Source organism: Atractosteus spatula, chromosome 4, assembly GCF_055471065.1.
Source record: "Atractosteus spatula isolate fAtrSpa1 chromosome 4, fAtrSpa1.hap1, whole genome shotgun sequence".
NCBI classification, from domain to species: Eukaryota; Metazoa; Chordata; class Actinopteri; order Semionotiformes; family Lepisosteidae; genus Atractosteus; species Atractosteus spatula.
In genome coordinates this window covers 67,726,610-67,749,676 of record NC_142709.1, presented here as the reverse complement: position 1 = coordinate 67,749,676, position 23,067 = coordinate 67,726,610, and the positions used below count along the sequence as shown (strand labels likewise).

Below are 23,067 nucleotides of genomic sequence, written 5' to 3'. Positions count from 1 at the left end.
AAAGAACAAATTGACTTCAATGCATGCCAAACTGAATCAGAGCTATCAAGCATGGCAGCCTTACCTTATCTGGTGGTGATATTGATCAATTCATATGCCATTATAAACTAATTAGCTGCCTGCCAGTAGGTGACAGAGAAAATGTTGGCTGCACATTTTATCTTCAACAGAACTATTAGTACACCAGATTACTAATGTATGAAGATTGTTTGGCAAGTAAACATTATTGTCATTAGAAAGAAAGCCCGATTCATAACCTGACCTCGCCCTACATGAAATAGGAAGATTTATAGTCACTCTCTGTCTCTTTATTTGATTTGGACTGATGAGTTCCCAGGGTTACTGCTGGTTTACTGAATTCGGTCCAACTGGATAGACGTCAGTCATACTGTATGTCCAAATAGACTTACTGCAGGGCTCGAATCCAAAACTAATAACAAAATCCATAGCACTTATACCCAACATTATTTTTAAACATGTTTCTTTATACAGTATATATAATTCAAAACATAAGGCAATCTGTATAGAATACAGATAAAAATATATTAAGTAATTGTCTTATCACAGGAGATATTTTTTAATCTGTGTTATTCCAATGCATTTCCTCAATGTTTTAAATTATGCTCACGCAGCTCTTATCCGACAATAGTTAGAAAACTCTTCCCCAGTTCATTATTTATGCCCTCAAGGCCCCGTGCCATGAATCCTTGCTGTATACCACCTTGCCTTCCTTTCGCAGGCTGGGTGATACTGTATACCTGCTGCTCGGCGATGACAAAATATATATTTAATAATATTTTAAAGAATAATTTTAATTTAAAAATGTTATAGTTTATTTACAGTACATTGCAGTGTTTTTCTTCAAGCTAAAAAAGCTAAAGCACACCTTTGAAATCAGTGCTGTCAAAAACTAGAAAGAAACCAGCAAATGGAAACTAAGAGGTGAAGAGCAGGTCTTCTTGGAGCTGGGGGAGAAAGACCACCAAGTTATGGATGGGGTAGTTTCTGTTAAGCTATGCCCCAGAAGCAAAATTAATTAAGCACTGTGATTAGAAAATCAAGTAACTGAGATATCACTGACATGTTTATCATTATTTGGCTAACACCTTTGCTGAAAGCACCTTACATTTCTAAATACTGTATATAAACAGGTGGCCATTGTACTGCAGCAATGTGAGTGAAGTACAGTACCTGCTCATGGATAAAACAGCAGTGTGATGTAGGTCAGTGAACAAACACCTCTGAAGTGCACACTGTTGCTCTCACACACTTGCACAAGTTTTGTCTTATCCCAATTTAGCAACTTGACAATGACCTCGCTAAACTGATACCAAACTTTAAGCTACATGATCAAAACAGCAACATACAGTATATTTGATGTGACACAATTTTGCAATGAGGGTGTCTAACTTACTCAATCTAAAAATCAAAGTGAAAAGAAAGAAAAACGTTTCTTTATGCGGAATAAAGTAGTGACATGAACACTGGATTTTGCAGTCATTGTTCTGTGTACACAAAGAGTATACTGTATATGAAATTGGACCCTGGACTCCTGTGGAAAAGGTGGTAAATTCTGAGGGGCAATCTCTCACACAGCTGAGGGATAGGCAGCTGATCATATGTTCTGATAAAATGTTCAACTAAAAATCTTTAGCATGTGTTGTGAGGAGACCAAACAGACTGACCAAGGCACAAATTAAACAGGCTTGAGGCGCGCAAATAAGATTTCAACAAGACCAAGGAGGAGAACGAGCAATTAGAAAGAGATGGAAGGGCTGCCTTTGCGTGTTGTTTTTTTTGGGTCACAATCTGCACTTAAGGAAACAAAACTGAAGTGACTGAGAACTGAACAGTCACCAGAAGCAAAAACAAAGGGACCAGGCCTGAGGTCTGACATCTGGATGTGGAGCCTGGCATCTGCTCAGGAGCAGGAAATAACACTTTGTACCAAGTGAGGAAAATGAAGCCAAGGCTCCATCGCAGGATGTGTTACATTCCCTTTCCCCGACAACAAACATGGCAAAAACAGATGGGGAAGAGGGGGGAGGGGCAGCTCCCGAGCCAACTGTGCGAGAAACGGGGTGGAAAAGCACAAACAAAAAAAGTCAATCTGGGGAGTGTCAGCTTCCCTTATCCAGCTCAGGAGGAATCTGACTTTCTGACGTCAGCAGCAGAAGTATTATAACTGGAAATCCTCTGAGGTCGGGGCCGTGTTGAGGCTCAAGTTCTCAAGATGCGCTGGGCTCTGTGTGTTGCTCTGGGGTTGCTTCCTCTGGTTTGTGGGGATCCCACATCGGGAACCGGCCAGGAAGAACTCCAAGACGCCGACCCACTTCGCTTCCAATCTGGGTCCACCAGTGGTCGAGCCCATGAGGTCCCAGCAGAAACCAACCCCCTCCCCGAGGTAAGCAACCGCATTCTCGTTGGCTGAAGCCTGTTTTGTCTTCTTCCTTGCCTAATAAAAGTGCCTCTGAAAATAACCGGAACTCGCTGAGAAAAACACGCACCAGCTTTCGCAAAATCACAACCTGACCCTTTTCAATCAAGACAATGCACAGGAAAAGAAATGGACTTCCTCTCTGTTGTAGGATCCAGAAGAGGTACAAAATTGCATAATTTGCCAATGTCAATCACAGGCGGGTAAGAAGAAAAGATCTTTTGTTTCTCCAGAGAAGGATAAATGTGCAAAACAAATGCTCCTCCTGTTGAAACGTTGGGTAATACTGAAGTGCAAATGCAAAGAAGGGATTAGTCAATCCTCAAATTTTCATAAGTGGTTTGTTCCTCTTTTGAAGCAAAGAAAAAAAAATTAAAACCAAAACAGAGCTGACGCCCTTCATTTGAAACGTTTTCCCATCTGTTGTTAATCTAGTAGTTTAATTAATATATCTTATTGTACTGTATTTGTCAAAATGTCATTTTGATTGTTGTTGAATCAGATTCATCCAATCGATTACTGCAAGTTCACGTTTTTGAGCCAAGATAGAAAGCTTTTATAATTGTACAAGTGCAATATTTAAAGTTGGCTGAAAATGCATTTTGGGGAAAAAAACACTTTTTAGGTTTATGGTCATTCATTTTTAACCAAATTACTTAAGACAGTAATCAAAACTCTCTTTTAAGTTTGTTATTTGTATCAAAATTAGACTAATGCCATATACATTTCTAATTACATATACTGTGTGTATATTCCAGATACTATACACATATATACTTCATTACCTCAATCCATAAATCACATTTTAAAGACATGAAAGATACAAACATTCACAGATTCCCATTTTAAAGAACAAAACATTGATAAAAACTACTACTATTTCCTTAACAACAATTACTACTTCTAACATGCACTAATTCGGTACCTCAGTTTTATTTTCTCAACACTTAAGTAGATAAAAATACAGTTGTTGGAAATGACAGTGTCCATTCTCAATATTGTAACTGTACACAGTCCATACATCTTTACTGTATATATTTAAGCCAGGCCTTTATATGTGTGCTAAATACGAACCTTTATTTGTAACAGTAGCACTTTGAATTAGAATTATTAAGTAACATTAAATCCTGAAAAAATAAAACTATGAACAGCAGGGAACAAATTCTGATAAACTGTTTTTGAAAACTGATGAAATTCTTAAAATGGTTTCAGTACAATATAAAGATTTTCTAAACTTTGGAATGGGCTTAATTGAAAATTAACATCATAAGAGCAGAATTAACAATTTTTTCAAATATCACTGATTTCAATGTTTTCTAATAACCAGTCTCACTACATACCAGTAACATTTCTTCAAAATGCCATTACTATTCATTGTCCATAAAATGAAAATAACTGTCCCAGCGATTCTTCGGCATTTTCCCCAGGTTGGTGTTCAATCAGATCAATCAGAAAAAAGCATAAACAGGTGGCCAGGTGGTTCAGTTCTTGGCCTTGCCCTTCTTTGAAGGTAGCTGGCCCGTGGATTCTAAATACTTGTGGACAAGTTCCTCTTGTGTGCTGGGCAAACATGGCTGATACTTGCTGTACTCCATTGTGTATTCACCTTTGCCCTATGTGAAAGGAGACAAACAAATAAATCACTACTTTCTTTATACTGTCAAGTATGTGTCATTCACACAACAGTTACCAAGAACAGTCCGCTCGTGTCTCAAGGAACCAGATACTGGTGACATGGACACTGTTTGATTACAGCTTGTTCTGTCCCTTGTGCTTGTTTCTGATTCCTCCCACAGTCCAGAAATGTGCTGTCCATTTTTGGCGTCACTAAATTGCTACCTTGAATGCAGGTGTGTGTGTGCCCTGCAATGACCTGGTGACCTGTGCCTGCCATGATAGAGTTCAGCTCACTGTCCCCCCCTAAGGATACTGAAAAAGGATGGATGGCATGAATCAGTTTAATAAAACAAGAAAATCTCTGACGACTCAAAAGACATCAACACTACAAAGCTGGTTTTGATAATATAAGTGTAGTGTAATAGTAATATGAGGAACTGTGCTTGCTCATTATACCCTTTTTACAACAGTACTTGACTCCTCTTGTTTATAGGATATCCTTAATGGAATAACAAACACGAGCAACACACAACACTACATGTTAGTTCAACTTTTTTTTAACAGAAAAGTTTCTGAAAAATTGGCTTTACACTAGTTACTTAATCTGAATGTTAAACTCATATGTTATCCTCATTCATCCCAAAAAACATGTACATGTGCAATAGCAATACGGTACCTTACCTCTGTGCATGACCTGAGTTCAGTGGCATACCCAAACATATCATTTAGCGGAACCTACAGAAAGTGGACAATAATTAGAATCACTGATATTACTTGACTTCCTTCAAACAGGTGAATGAGATCTATTAGCTTCAGGCAACCAAAGCTGAGAAGGGGCAAACAGCCTCCTCATTTGTTCATATTCATGTTCTTATGAAATATTACTTTGTAAAGCTGCACCCTAAAACATCTTATAAAGAGCAGTGATTAAGTACAGAGTACCACTTAAACTAACTGCTTGCTTTTCCAAAACACTTTAGGGAAAATATGTACTTCTAAGTTTATCAAATAACTTGGAAGAACCTCAGGACATAATAATGAACTATTTTATATAGCGCCTTTAAAAGGTGGCTTCTCAAAGCGCTATACAGAATGACAACAACAATAAAAAATACACAAAATATGCACAATGAAAATATGCAATGAGAGGAGACAGGAGATGAGGGTACTGAATACAGTAGGAGCAGAGTGGTAAATAACAGAACCAGTTAAGTAAAGGACCTTCCAAAAGAAGAAGGTTTTGAATTTAGATTTCAAACAGTTTAGGGAAGGGGCAAAACATCTCATAAATGTGTTAATTCCTACAACATGTCAAGCTGGGACTGTAATCAAAGTACAATACAAATCAAACCACAATTTATCTTCTAGTTTCATGCACATATGGGTCATTTCCCATTTGTATGAATGCCATCATGGGAACTATGCTCACTTCAGCATAAAGGGTGAAGTAGCCCTCCTGTCCATCCTGTCCGGTGATGACGCCATGGCGACGGTTAATGCCAGCGATCACTGCTCCCTGAAACTCACTGGGAGCCACAACTTCCACAGACATGATGGGCTCCAGGACACTCACGTTCGCCTTCTCCATAGCTGGACAGGATCAAGAGCAGGAACAGCAGGGTTACTCACCACAGTCTTCAGATTCACCACTGATTCACCAATCCCATCCCCAGTTTCAAATGAACAAAACACTGTGACTTCTTCTTTTCAGGAGCACACACTAATTGCAACTTGGTCAAAACCTTCCTCATCTTTGTTATAGCCACTGTTTTCCAGGACTACAAATTTAAACAGGTTTTGGAAAGTCTGAAAGCTTAAATGATGAAGCAGCCAATTATTTTAATAAGCGCTTGCAATGTAGAAAGCCATATCTGTCTTGAAATATTTTTTTCAGTTAAAATAAAATTTTTAACAAAAAGGTCATCACATGAAATTGTCTACATCGGGTACTTCTAATAATAATGTATTTATACAGCATGTTTAACTCAAAAGCTGGTTTACAAGTAGGAAGGAACTATTTTCATTCACCACTGAACTACACACCTTCACTAGTTTGCAGTAATTAAGCACAACAAAGCAGAGAAGTAAAAGCGCCACAGGCAGCAGAGCTGAGAGTTCAGAAGGCTGCTCCTACCCTGCTTGAGAGCTCCTTCTCCTGCTCTGATGAAGGAGATCTCATTGGAGTCCACCATGTGGTGTGCGCCATCGTCTAGCAGGAAGCGCACGCCGGAGATCTTGTGGCCTGTCAGAGGGCCTTTCTCACAGGCTTCCCGAAATCCCTGTGGGCAGTATGAACAACATGCTCCTTCACAATAAAGCTGCACAGAGGATGGACACCACCCTTCCAGAACCTGCCATGAGTATTTCACACTGTACTGTTCAGAAAGTTTCTGATAAGGCATTTAGTATAAACAAAGGTATAGAGCATTTTTCAGAATTAAAACATTTTGAAAGATTTTGAAAGCAACAAAAATGTTTACAAACATTTCAAACTGCATATAGACTGATTAAAAACACAAGGGCTGATTAGCTGTACAAAAAAATAACTAACACGATTTTATCCAAAACAAAAAAACAATTGCCTTTTCAATTGCAGGCACAAACTGTTTTGGTATATTTGTGCCGATGGTCTGGTCAACAAACTCCACTTTGGTGTAGCCGTCTGGCCCCAGGGCTTCCAAAACTCCAATGACTTTCCCATACTGCCCTGCTCCACCAGACTGCTTCTTGTGTGTGAAATCAAACCTGGAATTCACAGACACACAATTGATATTTTTTCTCATTGGGATCAAACCTTTTTACCACACAAATTGAAAGTGAGTAGAAAACTGAAAATCAAGCTTTATATTTATATTATGTACCTACAGCATGGTGCCCAGTCCTGATGTGCCTGCAGGCTTTCTAAACCTCTTTCAAACTCCGGCACCTGAGGAGCTGGGATAAGCTGGTACATCACTGTACTTAAGCCCACAATATGCTCATTCAGGTTATTAAGAGTCAGGTTGAAATGAAATCTTGAAATCACATGAGCTTCTTCAAATATGGATTAGACACTCCTGATCAACTGAAAGGTTCCTGTATAACACGTCTTTCAAATATTTAGATTGATATGGAGTTCTGCCATTAGAAACCTTTTTTAACACAATGCAAGAAAGCTAGAATATCTGTTGAAATTACACAAACTTTAAATACACCTTTAGCGCTGAGCTGACAGAGGAACTAGAGAAGATATTCTGATCCCTGAGGACGAATGAAAACAGTGCCTGTGTCTTTAAAGAGGCCATCTTTGTGGTGAACAGTCTGACTAAGCCTGTGGAGCAACAGGAAGTTACATCAAGCAGTGTAACTAAAGCAAAAGGAGCCCTTTGCTGAAGTTGCTGTGGCTAGGAATTCTGCTCAAGCATGGGGTGACATTCTGGTTGGTTTTTTTCCCATATGAGCTGCACAACATTTCGCAACCTTGTTCACAGAGACTGAAAAGAGGGGAGAACAAAGTCCATGTGTTAGTGGACACACCTAGCTCAGGACAGAAACTTCGTTTTCCTTTTCCAGACCACAAAGGTGAATCCAGCTATGCCTGTGGAAGAGCTCAACCCGTCCTATTACCAGGCGAGCCGTGCTGCCAAGGTGGCAGAGCACTACCTGAACTACCACTACGGCTCCCCTTTCAGAAGGTTTATTATTCGTCAGGTTAAAAGGGCCACTTTAGAGGTAAGAGCGTATAGTTGTACACACTTCACTTGAACTGCAGACACACCCTGAAGCGCATCTTGGTCACGACCGAGGGGGTAGACAGTGAATATCTCTCTTAAGTTTTAGTATATGAAAACATCACAAATTAAATGCCAGGCGAAATTTGCTAAACTTATTAAGAAAATAATAATTGTTTTATTCTGTATGATCTTGCCAATCTTGCATTCTGAGTATAGCCTTACACTAATTAAAATGGGAAGCAGGAAGACAGGTTTATTGTACTTCTTTAAAAATACATACAACTCATACAATAGAAATGTACTTTTTGGTGTGGGGTGATCTTTAAAATGTTTGAAACTGGAATTTTTTTTATCCGATTTTAAAGTTGCCAGTTCTTGTACTTTTATCCATTATTTTATGAATCTTAGGAAATTCCTACAGGAGCAGCAAGGTATCACATTGAATTTTCACTGGAAGAGATGGTCAGCAATGTAAGTTTTTTTTTTTATTGTAGATCTGATTTCCTCCCAAATAAGTAGAACTTATAATATTTCTGCCTACAGCATTACTCCTGCTGTAGTTCTGTACATTTTGCAGCTCAGCTCCAGACCAAGGTTTAAAGTTGTTACTTGATCAGTACAAAATAGGTGGTAAAAACAGAAATAAGAAGTGAGACCTTTACTCACCACAGTTGACGTGGTACAGAACTACTGGACCAAATGCTTTAGACTACATGGGTCCACTAAACTACTTGAACTCAACACTAGTTGTCCAATGGGTTCATTTTAACTGTCTCTTTTATTTAAGCTGCACCCCTCTTAATGTAATTGTTAATTCAGTTGTTCCTTTTGTCATTCTGCATATGTTGTTGACAAAAGTAGATATCAAACTTGTATGAATAATGAATTTGCATGTTTTCATAAGAAATAACTTTACAGATTTTTGTCATTTTACAGTTATAACCCATGTCAATTTGGCAATTAAAGTTTTTGCTATCACTTATTATCAGTTCTAGTCCCGATTTCAAACACCAGAATTGCTTCAGGCTAGTGTTGGATTACTAAACAGGCTGCAGTATTGCAATGCACTCCAAAAAGTACTATGGATATATTTTAAATAGTATTATTACATTGTATTCAGAGACCAAATACTTTAGTAATGTATTATAAAGAGTGAATATGCCTTTAAGGATGCCAACCAATCTCCCCTAATTATCAAAACATTTTTTGCTTAACTTTTTCATCAGGAAAAAATACAGTCTAATGTTCCTCTGCTGAAGAAAGTGGAACACATAGAAAAATCTATTTGATTTTTGTCATATGGTACTGTATATCTCACTCAGTTACCAAGCAATAGCAAAAAATTAATTTTCCCCCTCTGTAGTTTTCCATGTGTTTATCTTTCACAGACAACCATTGGAATCTGTGCCGCAGAAATAGTTTTTGAGAGAACTGAGGAGCAGAAAACTCCTCAAGTTCAATGCACTTGTGATGACCTCCTGAAAATAAACACTTCTGAAGCAGAGAACAGTTTCTTCCACCAGATGAAGAAAAGTTCTCCCCTTGTATCTGGCCAGTATATTCCAGGTACTGAAAGTTGACTTTTAAAATAATTGATTCTATATTAAATATTGAGAACACGATATTATATACCACTCTTGAGAGGGCTCTGACCAAAATAAACTAACACATACACTATCAGTATACGCGGGTGTATGTAGAAACACTTCTTTTGCGTTTCCTACAGATTTAGAAAGGAGTACTTATTACTAAAGGATATTCTCTCCTCACTTAATAATCTCTTCAATTAATGAAAAAATATAGAAAAAAAATCTCATTTTAAATAATTTGGCCATAAGATCTAGGTCTGTTTAAATATTTACACTTGGCACATAAACCATGAACAAAAACAAAGAAACGTAATGAATGATTACTAAAGAACCTACTGCTATGTCTATCGACAGACAGCTATGGATTCACTGCGCCAGAAATGACACCCTTGTGGCACCTGGGAGGAGTGGCCGCAAGCTTTGTGATGTTGAAGGAATCCAATGAATCCACACTATACAATGTGGCGCAAATCCTGAGCCTACAACAGCAGGCAAGTCTAACACGTGACTGTCGGACCTTCGGGGAGCGGCAGAGGCAGAAGCAAAGAAATTGTATCTTTCAGAGTAACGCATAATGCCGGTAATCTATCACTGGCATTAAAATAGATGGTTTTTTTCCCCTTGTCTATTCACAATTAGGCCAAGGTCTTCATAAAAGATCCCAGTTTTAGTAACAGTTAAAGCACTCACTTTTCCAGATTGAACCCTGATATGCCAGGTGAGTTCAGCATCTTACAGCAAGCACTTCATGTAAAAGGGTTTGTGTTCAAGACAACACTAATTACAGTACCTGCACCAGTCTAAGCACATTCTGGAGCTCTGAGAATCATGTGCTCTGTTTCTTTTACAATGTTTTTCTTTTTATTTGAAAAGGAATCAGAAGGCGAATCCCTTGTATTTGACTATGAAGTCCTTCTTCATGAATTCATATCACAGGTAAATCAACTAAGTATCAATTAAAGAAGAAAAAAAAAGTACTGAGTTTTATCCTGTAATGTATTGATCACTGTTCTGTATGTGTTACAGGAAATGATCCAGTGGCACATGAAGGTTAAATGGAGTCCGACAGAGGGAGTAAAAGTAACTCAGAGTAATTTGCAACCCAAACACCACTCGCCAACAACAGAAAACCCAGTCATCAATTCCTAATGTTCTTAAAGTCGCTACTGGGAAAAGACCTCAGGCCACCCTGGCAGTAGCATACAAAGCTGTCATAGTAATGCATTAATTACAAAAATAAACTTGGAAACAGAAGACAATACTGAGAAATTAACATCTGATGATCTATGTAGAACAGAATGTCTAATAATTATTCTCTAGCCTTCTTAGCACGTATAGATATGAATTCCAACAAATGTATTGATTGCAAAAGTACAGAAATAAATACCAATAAATTCAGGGATGGGTGGTGGTGGAAGATGTGAATTATTAGAGAGATTGTACTTTTCTATGTACAAGATTGTTCTGTCATGTTTGTACCAAGAAACACAAATAAAATATATCTGCACTTTAGATACTTGGAAGAAAAATTAATTATGTGGCAGCTCTAGAAGGTATCTAAACTAAGATAACTAAAGTAATGTATTAAAACTCTGCTTCTAATGTTTTAAGACTTACGGCACAGTGGATGAGATGGTTTCTCTGAAGGCAACCTTAGGTTTTCCCATCACACAAGGACAGCTGTATTCTCTTTCCATTCTCTAAAGACAGTGCAAGGGAACATATTAACTGCTTGCATTTTTACAGATATATAACCAAATCATCAAATGCCCAATTTTATCAAATTCGTACTTTGTGAGAACTTTTCCCGTCAAGAAAAATATTATTGGAATAGTACTGGAAACTTTTACAGGAACACATGACAAATGCCTTTCTCTTTCCCTGGCTAGAGCAATCCCCAGTTTGACTGTTTGACTTGTGGGACGCAGAGCTCAATATGTCAGCCATTACTCTCATCACAACCTCAACTGAGGGTCATCTTGACAGGGCAGCAGATATTTCAAGACCTTGTGGAATACATCTTACGTCCTCGGGTTAATGGGTGGACAGTCCTAGAATTTTCACTAGGGAGTGCATTTCAGTGGAGGATTGTAAAAAGAAAAGCATCTTACCTGGGAGTAAATCTCAAGGTGTAGCTCCCCCATTCCCGAGATGATTGTTTCCTTACTCTCTGGATCATAGTGGACTCTGAAAGTTGGGTCTTCTCTGGTAAAACGGTTTATTCCTTTAGAGAATTTGTCTAAGTCATTCTAAAACAAAGATAGAAGCTTTGCTTTTATTGAAAGCTTGTTTCCCAGAAGCATTTATCAAAAACACAGAACAAAATATTCTATTTCTTACTGAGGAAGAACACCACAAGCAGCCTAGTTCACCTCGAGAGATGAATGATACTCTATATATATTGTTCCAAGTGATAATTTTATTATTAAATGACATAACTGAACACTCCACCCATTTAGCTGATCATACTTAAATTGTTTCAGGCCTTTGGAAACTGATGATTGAAAAGCTACCTGTAAAATCTGCTGGACCATGGTTTGAGACCCCCACCTTAAGTATAGGCAACTGGATTCCAGTAAAAAACTTACCTTGTTAGATGGCCTCATAGCTACTGATATTACTGGTTCTGGAACATGAATAGATTCCTAACAAGAAGACCAAAAATGAGTATTTAAGAATGTAATATAGTACAGGCAAAGCACATTTATGCAGATCTTTCATTACTGACAATGAAAGCAAAGGTACTCTTTTGTACATACAATTGGTGTAAAAACCAGATTCAGAGGAATTGTCAAATAAAACTGGAATAGTGACCGCATAGCAATCCACTAGGACTGTTCTCCTACTCACCATGGAGAGATTGGCTGTAGTCTGTGCAGTGAAGGTGTCCCCGCTAGCACAGTCAATTCCAAACAGGGCACAGATATCGCCAGCATACACCTCTTCTACATCCTGAACAAAGTGAAATTAAACTTCAAAATCTTCTTAAACAGAAAACAAGGTTTTCCATGCTTTTGCTTTTTCAGAATAGTACAATTGGACTTTGTCTTCATGCCTCAATAAAATGATTCAACACACAAAAACTACTTTTCACACTGTCTTAGGTTCATTAAGTTTATTAAAAGGGAAGGATTAATCAAACCATCAAATTTAATTTGACAAGTGCTTGTCTTGAATTTTATCTAAATGTTTTCTAATTTTATCTGTTGCTTTTGCTAATCCTCCTAATTTGTTATCGCCTTCAAACGTGACTACTTTACTCTCTACCAGAATCTTGTTCATCGATCAAATGAGGAAGAGCATTGATCCTAGTACAAGTACAGACCCCTGTGGTACTCCACTAATTACATCACCCCGATCTGAATATTCACCCCAAAATGGAGACACTGACCTGTGCAGGAAACAGATCTATATGTTTTGATAGAGCTTTGAAACAGGAAAAATCTCTGATTATTTTTTATCGATAAACTCTTTGGGTGGTGTGATGAAGATCACTCTAATTCTTTAGCTGCCTACAATATAATGTAACAAGTAACAAGTCACACCCTTTAATTGATATACTTCTGAATAAGCCTTACAACACACAATTTTAAAACACTGGATCGTACTAACCCACTCTGAATAGTCTACCTCTTTAAAGAGAGTTAGGACCCTGCTGCCAGTGAACAGTGACCACAGCCCCAACAGTAACAAAACGCCACTGCAGTGCAGCGCAACGCTCTCGTGGTCGCCGCTCGACAGCGCGACTCACCTCCATCTGGTCGGAGTGAAGGCACACCAGGCGCTGCACACGGACCCTCTTGCCTGTCCTGGTGTTGTAGATGTACTCGCTCTTCCTCAGCACCCCCTGATAAACCCTCACATAGGTCAGCTGCCCAAACCGCCCCGCCTGTCCATGTGGAAGGGGCAAACAACACCTCAGAGAGTGCTTTGATTTAAAGATTGCTCACAGAAATAATTACAATGTAATATGAAGAGCAGGGAGAAACATATACAGCTTGTATGAGAGAAGAGTTTGAATATTATTTTGTAAATCAAAACTGGGATACCAGATTATACATTTGACAAAGGACAAAGTGGAAAAAGTAGACGTGAAAAAACTTTGCCCTCGTTCAAAGGACTTACTTTTGTTTTTTTACAGATAACTAACTTACCTCTAATTTGAATGCCAAGCCAACAAACGGTTGAGAGGCATCCCTTGTTGGGTCCATTAAAATTTTAGTAGTCTCATTTGATTCCCTGTTGAACATGGAAAAAATATGTATTTTTCTTTGCCACAGACACAACGCTCTTTCAGAAGAGGCCGTAACATTTATACATGCAAATGAGACAAGGAATTGTCCTATAAAGTAGATGTAAAATGAGTCTCCTGCTGCCTTTGAAATGTGACTGCGTGACTCCCATGTAGCTCAGTTGATAAAGGTGCTCCCTGGAGAGCAGGCTGGGCTTTACGAAGCAGGCGTCATGAATTCGAAGAGCCATCCCACTGGCCAGAGGTTACTGGGGTTCCCCAAGTGATAGCACACATCATGCTGGGTTCTGGGATCAGGGCTGGAACTAGTCAACCAGGGCTCTCAGAGTTGCTCACTACACAGCAAACACATCCTGGACATCTGCAGGCTAGCAGTGCTCTCAGGGAATAAACGTCCTTCTTCTCAAATTAACCCTCAGCATCTGGTATGGGACTGCGCAGCCTGTGGCAAGTAGCTAGAAGGTAGAAGCTGTGAGCCAAAGTCGAAAACACAATTGGTGATTCCAAATCACTTGTATAAAGAGGAGAAATTGGAACAACAATGCTAAAAAATGACTTATTTAAATAGCTGGGAGCCACCATTATTATATATGACAGATACGGTAAGAACGAAAGCAATATATTCAGGCACATACAATCCTGCGGACAGGATACTGTGCTGAATCATTACATCAATGGCAATCCAGTCATGCATCGAAGGTCTGTGCTCGAATACAGAAATCTTTACATAATCCGCAACGGCATGTTCTTCTGATTTCTGGAGACTGATTACTGTATATTTAGGCTAGAATTTATGGTTCACTGCTTGCACTTAATGTTGCGGAAAATGTACCCCTATTATGCAGGGGGATGACAAACGACACCTAATACTTTATCTCATAATCCAGCTATAGTTTACTGAACTGAGACGACATGCCAGACTCTTACTCTTGGTTGAGGATGGCGTAGTTCTGAACCTCGGTGGGATTTGGCAGGTAGTCTAGGACAGCGTCCAGCAGGGGCTGTACCCCTTTGTTCTTCAATGCGCTGCCGACAAGAACGGGGGTGAAGGAGCGCTGGACTGTAGCCCTTCTGATAGCAGCCTGCAAGAAAACACAGAAAGAAAATGACGACGATGACAATGACCTCGGCCTGGCCTAATGTACATCACACAGTGTTGTCTTACATTTTCACAGCTTCAAGTATGTCAAACTAGAAATAAACCACTGGGCACAGAACCTGGGACAGAGACCTGCATTTTCACACTGCGACGTACAATACTGCCCACTCTCAATATTCTCTGAATGCTGCACTTCTCCTTTCAACCAAAAGCTACTGGCCATAATGGAGATAGGCTTAAAGCATACAAAATACAAAGGTCTGATGGAAGGAAAATGGCTTCAAATATGGAGAATCTTCCGCTGATATATTAAGCATGTGGGTTCCCTGAGTTTTATCTGTCATCTTTTTTTTAACATTGACTGAAAATGCCAACAACAATAAGTTGCTTGAATGAAAATGAGGCGTGTAATTAAAAGACATACTAGACCTTTAAATCTGTGTTTGTGGGCACCCTTTCCTCCAGAAACATCTCTCCCAGCAGCTCATCTGTATTGGCTACACACTCCACCAATTCCTGACGTCGGTCTGCCGCTTCCAAACGGAAATCTGCTGGGATCTCATCATACTGGATATTCTGTCTGTGGAAAGAGTGACATGTCCGCTTTACATCATCATATCACAGAAGAAGAAGCCTCAGGCCTCAGCCTCATATTTACCCAGGTTTATAATGCAATCAAGCTTTTTGGAAAGTATCGCTTACATTCTTAGGGGTATATAAAATAAAGATATGAAATCAAACGAAAGAATGGTTCCCCGCACCTCAGCCTGAGCTTCTCATCTTAAGATTTTGATTTTGCCTGTTTTGTATCGTGGATGACAGACGTCAAGTATGAAACAAGGGAAGATAGACAAGATCACTTCTGAAGGAGAAAACAGGAACCTGACTCAGTGAAGGACAGGCTAAAAATATACCAGTTACCAAAACCCATGTGGGGATTTCTCTTGATTTTGGTCAACCTAACATGAAATACCATGTTAATAACACTTAGGGCAATTAGTATTAGTATCTCTCACTTATATGGCAAGTCATATTCAACTCATTCTTCACTGTCCATTTGCATCCTTTTAACCAAGAGTATTCACTTACCCAAATGGTCCTTCAAAGTATATGGCTCGTTCTTCAATGAGGTCAATAATCCCTTTTAAATTGCCTTCGAGTCCAATGGGGATTTGAACAAACGCCGCGTTGTGATTGAGCTTGGTTCTGCAACATGGGACAACAACAGCGCCTTTGAATATGGTGCGTTTTTCAAACTGCGAAAGAATACTGTATCCTGTTAGGATACGGCCATAATGGTGAATCTTGCAAAGGGTTGTGCTGAGAAGGACCCCAACAGACTTTTAACAATTTTGTGGGAAAGCCTAAAATAAAACTAACCACCCATCCATTATCAGCTGCTTAAGTTTGGCAGGAGTCGCAGTAACCAAGAGCCTATCCTGAAAGAAAGGTTATAAATTAGAGATTTCATCTGACTCGTTGAGCCTAGGGCACAAGGGAGACTTCCCTGGATGGGATTCCAGTCTATCATAGGGCACACAAAAGCACATACCGTATACACTTTACCTAACCAGCAAGTCTTTGGGAGGAGGGAGGAAACTGGAACTACTGGAGAAAATCCACACAGATGCATGGGCAACATGCAGACTCCATACAGAAAGTACTCCAGGCCAGAATCATACCAGGGTTTTATGCAGCAACACTGACCTATACACCACCGTGCCACCCTGCTACCAGCCATTTCCTTTGACATGCTTATATTTCCACACAACATGAAGAAATTACAAGGCATTCAACTGAGGACTGACAATCTTCCTTTGCATCAATATTCATACAGCATGCAACTGCAAGACAAGATTGTTTTAAAACACTATGGCAGTGTAACACTGCCCTCTAGAGTGACTTCAACTGCAAGTACTCCTGCCATAACCTACTGCAGTGTCAGTTTGAATATTTCAGAAATGCAGTGGGGAGTCTTCTTTCTGGACGTGTACAGCATTCACCAGACCTGATCTGTTGGAGAGCTCTGTCTGGATTGGCCCCGAGCCTGTCCAGCTTATTGATGAAGGTCAGGAAGGGCACGCCGTAACGCTTCATCTGTCGGTTTACGGTCATGGTCTGACACTGCACCCCGCCGACGGCACACAGCACCAGGATCGCCCCGTCCAGCACGCGGAGGGCCCGCTCCACCTCGATGGTGAAGTCCACATGGCCTGCAAGGAGAGGGCCTTGTCAGAGCCGGTCAAGGTGATGCGACCATGCAGGACTCACCGAGATTCTCCCACTTCAGCCCTGCTGTGTGAGTAACGGCGTCATAACAGCTGTAAGAGTTATGATATTAGAACTTATATCATTGAAGTTTTAACTTCAGATTCATCGGAGAATTCTTCTGATTCTGTCTGCAATGCATTTTATAGAAGTAGTTACATAATCTGTCTTCCTAAAGACACATGAGGACTTAAATGTGAATTTACACACAACACACAGAACAAGCAGAGGTCCACAGGATCATCATGGAGCTTGGGGAAACAGCCCAGAGGCCAGACGTTAATGCGGTTCTGGGCACTCCTCACACGTTGCTGCTCTACCTGGGGTGTCGATGATGTTAATGTTGTGCTGTTTCCACATGGTGTACGTGGCAGCAGACTGAATTGTGATGCCCCTCTGTCGCTCAAGCTCCATGGAATCCATAACAGCTCCCACACCGTCCTTGCCTTTTACCTGAGGAACACAAGACACAAATACACATTTTAAAGTTACAGATACTGAAACAATCGCCTGATCACAAGGGTCTTTTCTTGTTTTACTGCATTCATAATACAATTGAATTTAGTCCTCCACAGTGAAATGAGAAACTTCAGGTTACATACAGGACATGACATATAATCAAATCATTGGTCCATTACCAGAACCTGAATTATGATCACATCATCTTATAGTATGAGATTTTGGCAGTACTTGTACAGTAGAACTACAAAATACTGATGTAGAATCAGCATGTGGCCTTCTAAATACACTTTTGGAAATCACAATTTACAGACAATGTTCCTTAAATTTTCAAGAAAGTGAGTGTACTGATAAATGCAAAGTGAAAAAGTGCTTGAAAGCAAAGTGCTTTAAGGGGCGTTTGACAACTTGAAAATGGCTGACATAATAATTCCAAGAACTGGACTGAAGACCAACATACTCACATATTACTGAATGAAGTTTAGCATTTTTTTGTGTCTACAGTGACACACTGAAAGAGAGGCTTTCCTCTCTGTATTCATCACTGGTATTCATATTCTGCAACACTGCATATTTTACAAAAAACCTCATGGACATGCCACAGAGTTATTGATTAGTCCATCACAAGGAACTGAATGAGACAGAGCATCCTGAGTGTGTTATTATAAGCTCAGCAAATTAAGAGCTGTACCTCATGCATTTCTGCTATTCTGCCAGTGTAGTACAGGACTCTCTCCGTCAGTGTGGTTTTCCCTGAGTCAATGTGGGCTGATATGCCAATGTTGCGGATCCTCTCATTGGGAATGACGCCCGTCGAACACGTCCTGCAGCTGTTAATCAATACCTGGAGCAAAGAAATGAGATGTGCAGTAATCAGAGACACCAGGAGAACAAGGCTAAAGCAGCTGAGCATGGGTTTGTTATGAGCACCAATAAGACAGGCCATGTACAGTATAACTGCATCAACTGCATCGTATGTTCTATCAGTCGGCTGTGGCGAGCGCCTTTTTCTACGTGGTGGTGTGCTGGGGCTCTGAGATTAGAGCAGGGGATGCTCACAGGCTGAACAAGCTCATCAAAACAGCATGCTCTGTCATTGGGTCTGATCTGGACCCCCTGGAGGTAGTGGCTGAGAGCAGAATGGTGTCCTAACTAGAGGCCATCATGGACAACGTCTCCCATCCCCTCTATGACACGCTTGTGAGAATAAAGAGCATGTTCAGCAATAGGCTGATCCACCTGCAATGCAACAGGGAGCGCTACAGGAGGTCATTCTGGCCTTCTGTCACAAGACTGTACAACTCATCCACTGTGTGTCTGGGCAGGGGCAACATTGACACGTTTTTGGACTAAACATGAACTTCTCCGTTTACAGCTGGTTTTCCTGTTTACCACTGATGTGCAGTATATGCTGGGGATCTGTGCAATATATTTATAATGTGCAATATATCTTCTTGTGTACTGTACATTCTGGTTTGTTTTGTATCTTCTGTACTGTGTGCAATTCTGTATACCCCATTTTTTTCCTGCACTTCTCACTGACTGTACTTACTGTATTGTATTGTTGTATTATTGTATCATTTTGTTACAATGTGCTGTGTTGCCTGTGCCAGGCTGCTGTTGCACTGCAATTTCCCTCACAGGATTAATAAAGTATCTATCAAATTCAGGAAATCGCTGACCTTTAATGGGACAGACAGGTGAATTCTTTATGATGATTAAAATTTATCAGCAGTGTGGATTAGCAGGGGTTTGACTGTGAAAAGCCACACCAAGAACCTGTGACCCTAATAAGCTGTGACACAAGCTTTGCGCCAGCTTGCAGATGCTGTCCTGTGTGATTCTGTTCCCCTTCCTCTCATTGAGCCTGGACAAGCTCGTGCCTCTTCCCTGTTCCCTGAGCTCCAGCCTTCACAGACTGTCCTAACACAACCCACAGATGTTCCCAGGGCTGGGGTCTGGCAGATATTAAACCCAGAGTGTAACTTTTAAAATTGATTCGCACAGGTAAGATATGGTCATACCCTGCTGGAATGTTGTCATGTCCCAGGACTTTATGATCTTTGCGTTGTGTAATCAAGTTGCCTTCGATCACTACAAGTGGACTTTAGCAACTGGACAGACCACCACGCATAGACTGCCCCATCAATAAACCTGTTTGTTACACTGCACAGTCAGATATCAGTCTGCACTATTGTTGCTAGCATACATCTGGTGGGTGAATATAAAACTTCACTGCTACAGAGAACCTGATTCCTAGGCAAGCCAGTGAGAGTGAAGACTCTCTCCAGTCTTTAACGTACTGACACAGGTGTCGTTCTCTTCATTAGCGACACACACATACAGTATTTTAAAATAGTTTGCTTTCTGTGTTTTTCTTTCTTGAATATCTACCAGGTTTCCCCTTCAACTAAAGCTCCTCATCACCTTTGCCCATCAACCCTCTCAATAGTGAAGTGATGGAGTGCTTATGCAACAAAGTGACTCTGTTTGTCCCAGTCACACTGAAGTCCCAATTCCAGAAATGATCAATCAAAATGACACCAAAATCAAGTAATCAATATACAAAACACTCCTAATAACATACTTGCATAATGTCAGAACTACTTGATGCAAAATTTATACAGATACTTGTTTAACTTTCCCTGATCTACTTACTATTATAAATACACAGTCCTTACACAAGCAAATCACTTACTTCATTTGCCTGTAAAATGAAAACGGAGCACTCCTCGACGAGAGTTACTTTGAATCTATGTATTTTTTCTGGACTTTGGCACAGGTAGAAATCAATAAAACCCAGCACAATGCTTAATAGACAACTGTCACCTGTAACATGCTACACAGCAGACTCACTTCAGCTACAGAGCAGAGCCTTTAGCGTGCCCTAAGTTTACTTTCATCCCTAGCTTTAAATATATATGTATACATATTGATTTGAGCCAACGTATAGCCAACACTGAGGACACCTAGTTGCTACTTTAACCGTTTCTACAATAATGTAAAAATGTATAGTTTATTAACCTTTACTCTGATCAAAATCTCAGCTTTGACAGACGTTAGGTAATGTCAATAAATCCACGTTCAGCGTTCAAACTAAGGTAAGACGCATAGGAAATTATATGCTTATAAAAATGCACAAGCACTGAACGTACCTGTTTTACGGTTAATGTTCCAGGGGTCCTTAGATGTCGCTTGCTCAAAATCAGTCCGGCTTTTAAAAAACGCATTTTGTGATCACTAATAGTCGATTACGTCAGTAGAAACGAACCATAAGAAAGTCAATTTTATTTCCTTCACCCTTACAGTATGACAGAGTGAAAGTCACGCCGGTGGATGACACCGTCCTGATAGATGTGACTCAACCGCATAAATGTAAATGACTTGGTCTCGGGCTCTTGGAGATGAGCGAGAGGTGAACTAGTACCGTATTCGTCCTTTCAAAGTGCAGATTGCTTGCTTCCACTTCGTTTTGGAAGCTAAACAATGTAACACAAATTAGTGTGTTAAAAATAATTAGATAAAAGCTGCAGCAGACACCTACTCTCTTATCAATGTGTCTTTCAAACTTTACTGAAAACAATCGGTAAAAATCCTTTAAATTTACTTTATTTTTACTGTCCATTGTATTCGTCTGTTTACAGTTGTGGTATTACTTAACTGTTTGTCGAAAGTGATCTACAAAAATCACAGATCAAACGGCAATATCTCACACACAGACACAACACAAACTGAAATGCTAGAGAGGACAGGCTGTGCTCCCACTGCCAGCGGGGAGAAATAAGAGACAGAGGTGCACTTCCTACTGCACTGACTGTGACAGATACTTCTGGGATTAGAGAAACATTCTTCCCTAAATTCAGAAATCTAATCCCAGAGTTCCCACACCTGCCAGAATCACAACAGGCCCCCATCCTACTGGAAGAGGGAGGAGGGAACTGGCAGCCCAGTATGTGATCTCCTGTCACAGCCTGAGGAACAGTGAGCCCTTATCCCAGTTATGCTCCATATGTTTAGAGTATATGTAAATATTTTATGATATGTCTGTAGATTTTTTTGTTAATGTTATTTTTATTTGCTTTGGCAACTCTGATTGTACTCATCGGACATGCCAATAAAGCGTCTTGAATTGAATTGATTTAACCTACGAACACCATTCTTTCGTAATTTGAATGCGGTTATATCACACGAACCAAGCCTGTGCAGATAAGGTGGGAGGGGGTGGCAGTAGTGCGCCGGATCCTAATTTAAGATAACATCCGGGTTTCTAAGCGGTCAATGACAGGAAAGGAAGAAGAGACAAACGACTCTTTCCTTGTAAACTAGGGCGTTTAACGAAAAATAATAACAATAGCACCCTCTAATGGTGGGGATGTCTCCATAAATAAATTCCCCCTTTGAAAAAATTATTAATCATAACACAATGACTCAAGTTACGAGTCAAGTTAAATGCATGTAGAGCAGTAATTCTCAGACCTACTGCTCTACATAGTAGAGAGCTTAAAAACCAGAACAAGTTACTGGCAGCAAATAGCACTAGAAATTAAGGGTCCAGTCGGAAAAAAACAGCATATTAATATTATATAATGCATTATTCAAGATCAGAATTTTAATTGTATTTAACCTTTTCTATCTCCAGAAGATGGGAATCATATATTGAGTATGTCCATTTGATAGGTAATATTAAACCATGCAGAATGTACTGTAATCTGATCCAGTCTGAATTTGTCCCAAGTCAGTGCCTTCTCTCAGACATAAATGAATCCTTTTGAACAGATTTTTTTTAAATTACTTGAGGGCTACAAGAAAAGTTATGTAAACAACAGGACATTTGAATTATTTTCATGATACTGCACCTCAGAATGAGTGACACTGGGGTATTGGTATTTGGTAAGGTGTCATCTAAAATGTGAATGTGCCTCTGAGCCACCTGTTCTCAGATTGAGAAGGTCTCTTGTGTGGATAGCCTTAGATTATACTTGGTCGCATTTACTTTCTCAAAATTTCCCTTATGGAACAAAGCAGTTAAGTTACAATTTGCCAGTGTGAAGAGTTTGACACCATGGTGACACATTTCCTCTTTAAAAAACAGACCCCTTTTTATGAACATTTTGTGAACCCTTGTGTTTTTCTTTTTATTGGAAAATTAAAAAACTGTTTAAAAATGGATAAATACATTTGAATGTTTTCACTAATGTGATTGCTGTGGTTTAATACTATAATAATTGAAAAGGGCCACTTCAAAGCAGGTGAAGACTTTCAAGACCTGCAAGCTCCGTCATACTTTCTCCATTGCTCTTCAAATAGAGAAAGCTCGGTCCGGTATAAAAGATGCTGACACTCACATAACTGAGAGCTCATATGATTAACCCAGCTGGACAAAACCCATACAGCTGGCAGCGTTGTCAAATGGCACTGGCACATTCACAGTAACAGTCATCACTAACCCTGCTGCAGTGAACTGGATTATAATCAGTGGGAGAATAGGAAGATGGAATCAAATTGCTTGCAGCTCAATCGTCAAATAGAGACATTTGTTAAGAATCGTTCAGAGGGTTTCAGCCAACAGTGAATCAGCAAAAGCTGAAAATGATGATGATAAATCAAATCACAGTAAAAGAAGAGGCAACACG

At 39.8% G+C, this 23,067-nt stretch overlaps 2 protein-coding genes across 2 annotated transcripts; one reads left to right on the top strand and one right to left on the bottom strand.

The window, feature by feature from the left end:
- Positions 1 to 2,165: 2,165 nt before the first annotated feature.
- On the top strand, positions 2,166 to 10,865 carry lxn (latexin). Its single transcript, XM_088912837.1, has 7 exons — positions 2,166 to 2,404; positions 7,607 to 7,765; positions 8,176 to 8,238; positions 9,156 to 9,333; positions 9,711 to 9,847; positions 10,230 to 10,292; positions 10,383 to 10,865. Exons 1-7 carry the CDS (start codon positions 2,234 to 2,236, stop codon positions 10,503 to 10,505), a joined length of 894 nt encoding a protein of 297 aa, XP_088768963.1. The 5' UTR covers positions 2,166 to 2,233; the 3' UTR covers positions 10,506 to 10,865.
- On the bottom strand, positions 3,113 to 21,206 carry gfm1 (G elongation factor, mitochondrial 1). Its single transcript, XM_088912836.1, has 18 exons — positions 20,590 to 21,206; positions 18,126 to 18,278; positions 17,296 to 17,428; positions 16,716 to 16,920; positions 15,797 to 15,913; positions 15,137 to 15,287; positions 14,536 to 14,690; positions 13,511 to 13,595; positions 13,108 to 13,245; positions 12,207 to 12,308; positions 11,945 to 12,001; positions 11,468 to 11,605; positions 10,974 to 11,056; positions 6,637 to 6,799; positions 6,189 to 6,333; positions 5,484 to 5,644; positions 4,736 to 4,789; positions 3,113 to 4,050 (listed from the first exon to the last, which is right to left on the bottom strand). Exons 1-18 carry the CDS (start codon positions 20,662 to 20,664, stop codon positions 3,919 to 3,921), a joined length of 2,247 nt encoding a protein of 748 aa, XP_088768962.1. The 5' UTR covers positions 20,665 to 21,206; the 3' UTR covers positions 3,113 to 3,918.
- Between the last annotated feature and the right edge of the window lie 1,861 nt (positions 21,207 to 23,067).

What these genes read in the sequence shown, in the direction of transcription:
- lxn (XM_088912837.1), top strand. Translation starts at nt 2,234, where the DNA reads ATGCGCTGGGCTCTGTGTGTTGCTCTGGGGTTGCTTCCTCTGGTTTGT. An exon ending in ATCTGGCCAGTATATTCCAG is followed by an intron (nt 9,334 to 9,710) that starts GTACTGAAAGTT and finishes GTCTATCGACAG; the next exon opens with ACAGCTATGGATTCACTGCG. An exon ending in TTCATGAATTCATATCACAG is followed by an intron (nt 10,293 to 10,382) that starts GTAAATCAACTA and finishes TATGTGTTACAG; the next exon opens with GAAATGATCCAGTGGCACAT.
- gfm1 (XM_088912836.1), bottom strand. Translation starts at nt 20,664, where the DNA reads ATGCGTTTTTTAAAAGCCGGACTGATTTTGAGCAAGCGACATCTAAGG. An exon ending in TAACATCATCGACACCCCAG is followed by an intron (nt 16,921 to 17,295) that starts GTAGAGCAGCAA and finishes CTCTCCTTGCAG; the next exon opens with GCCATGTGGACTTCACCATC. An exon ending in TTGTGCCTGCAATTGAAAAG is followed by an intron (nt 6,334 to 6,636) that starts GCAATTGTTTTT and finishes TACTGCCCACAG; the next exon opens with GGATTTCGGGAAGCCTGTGA.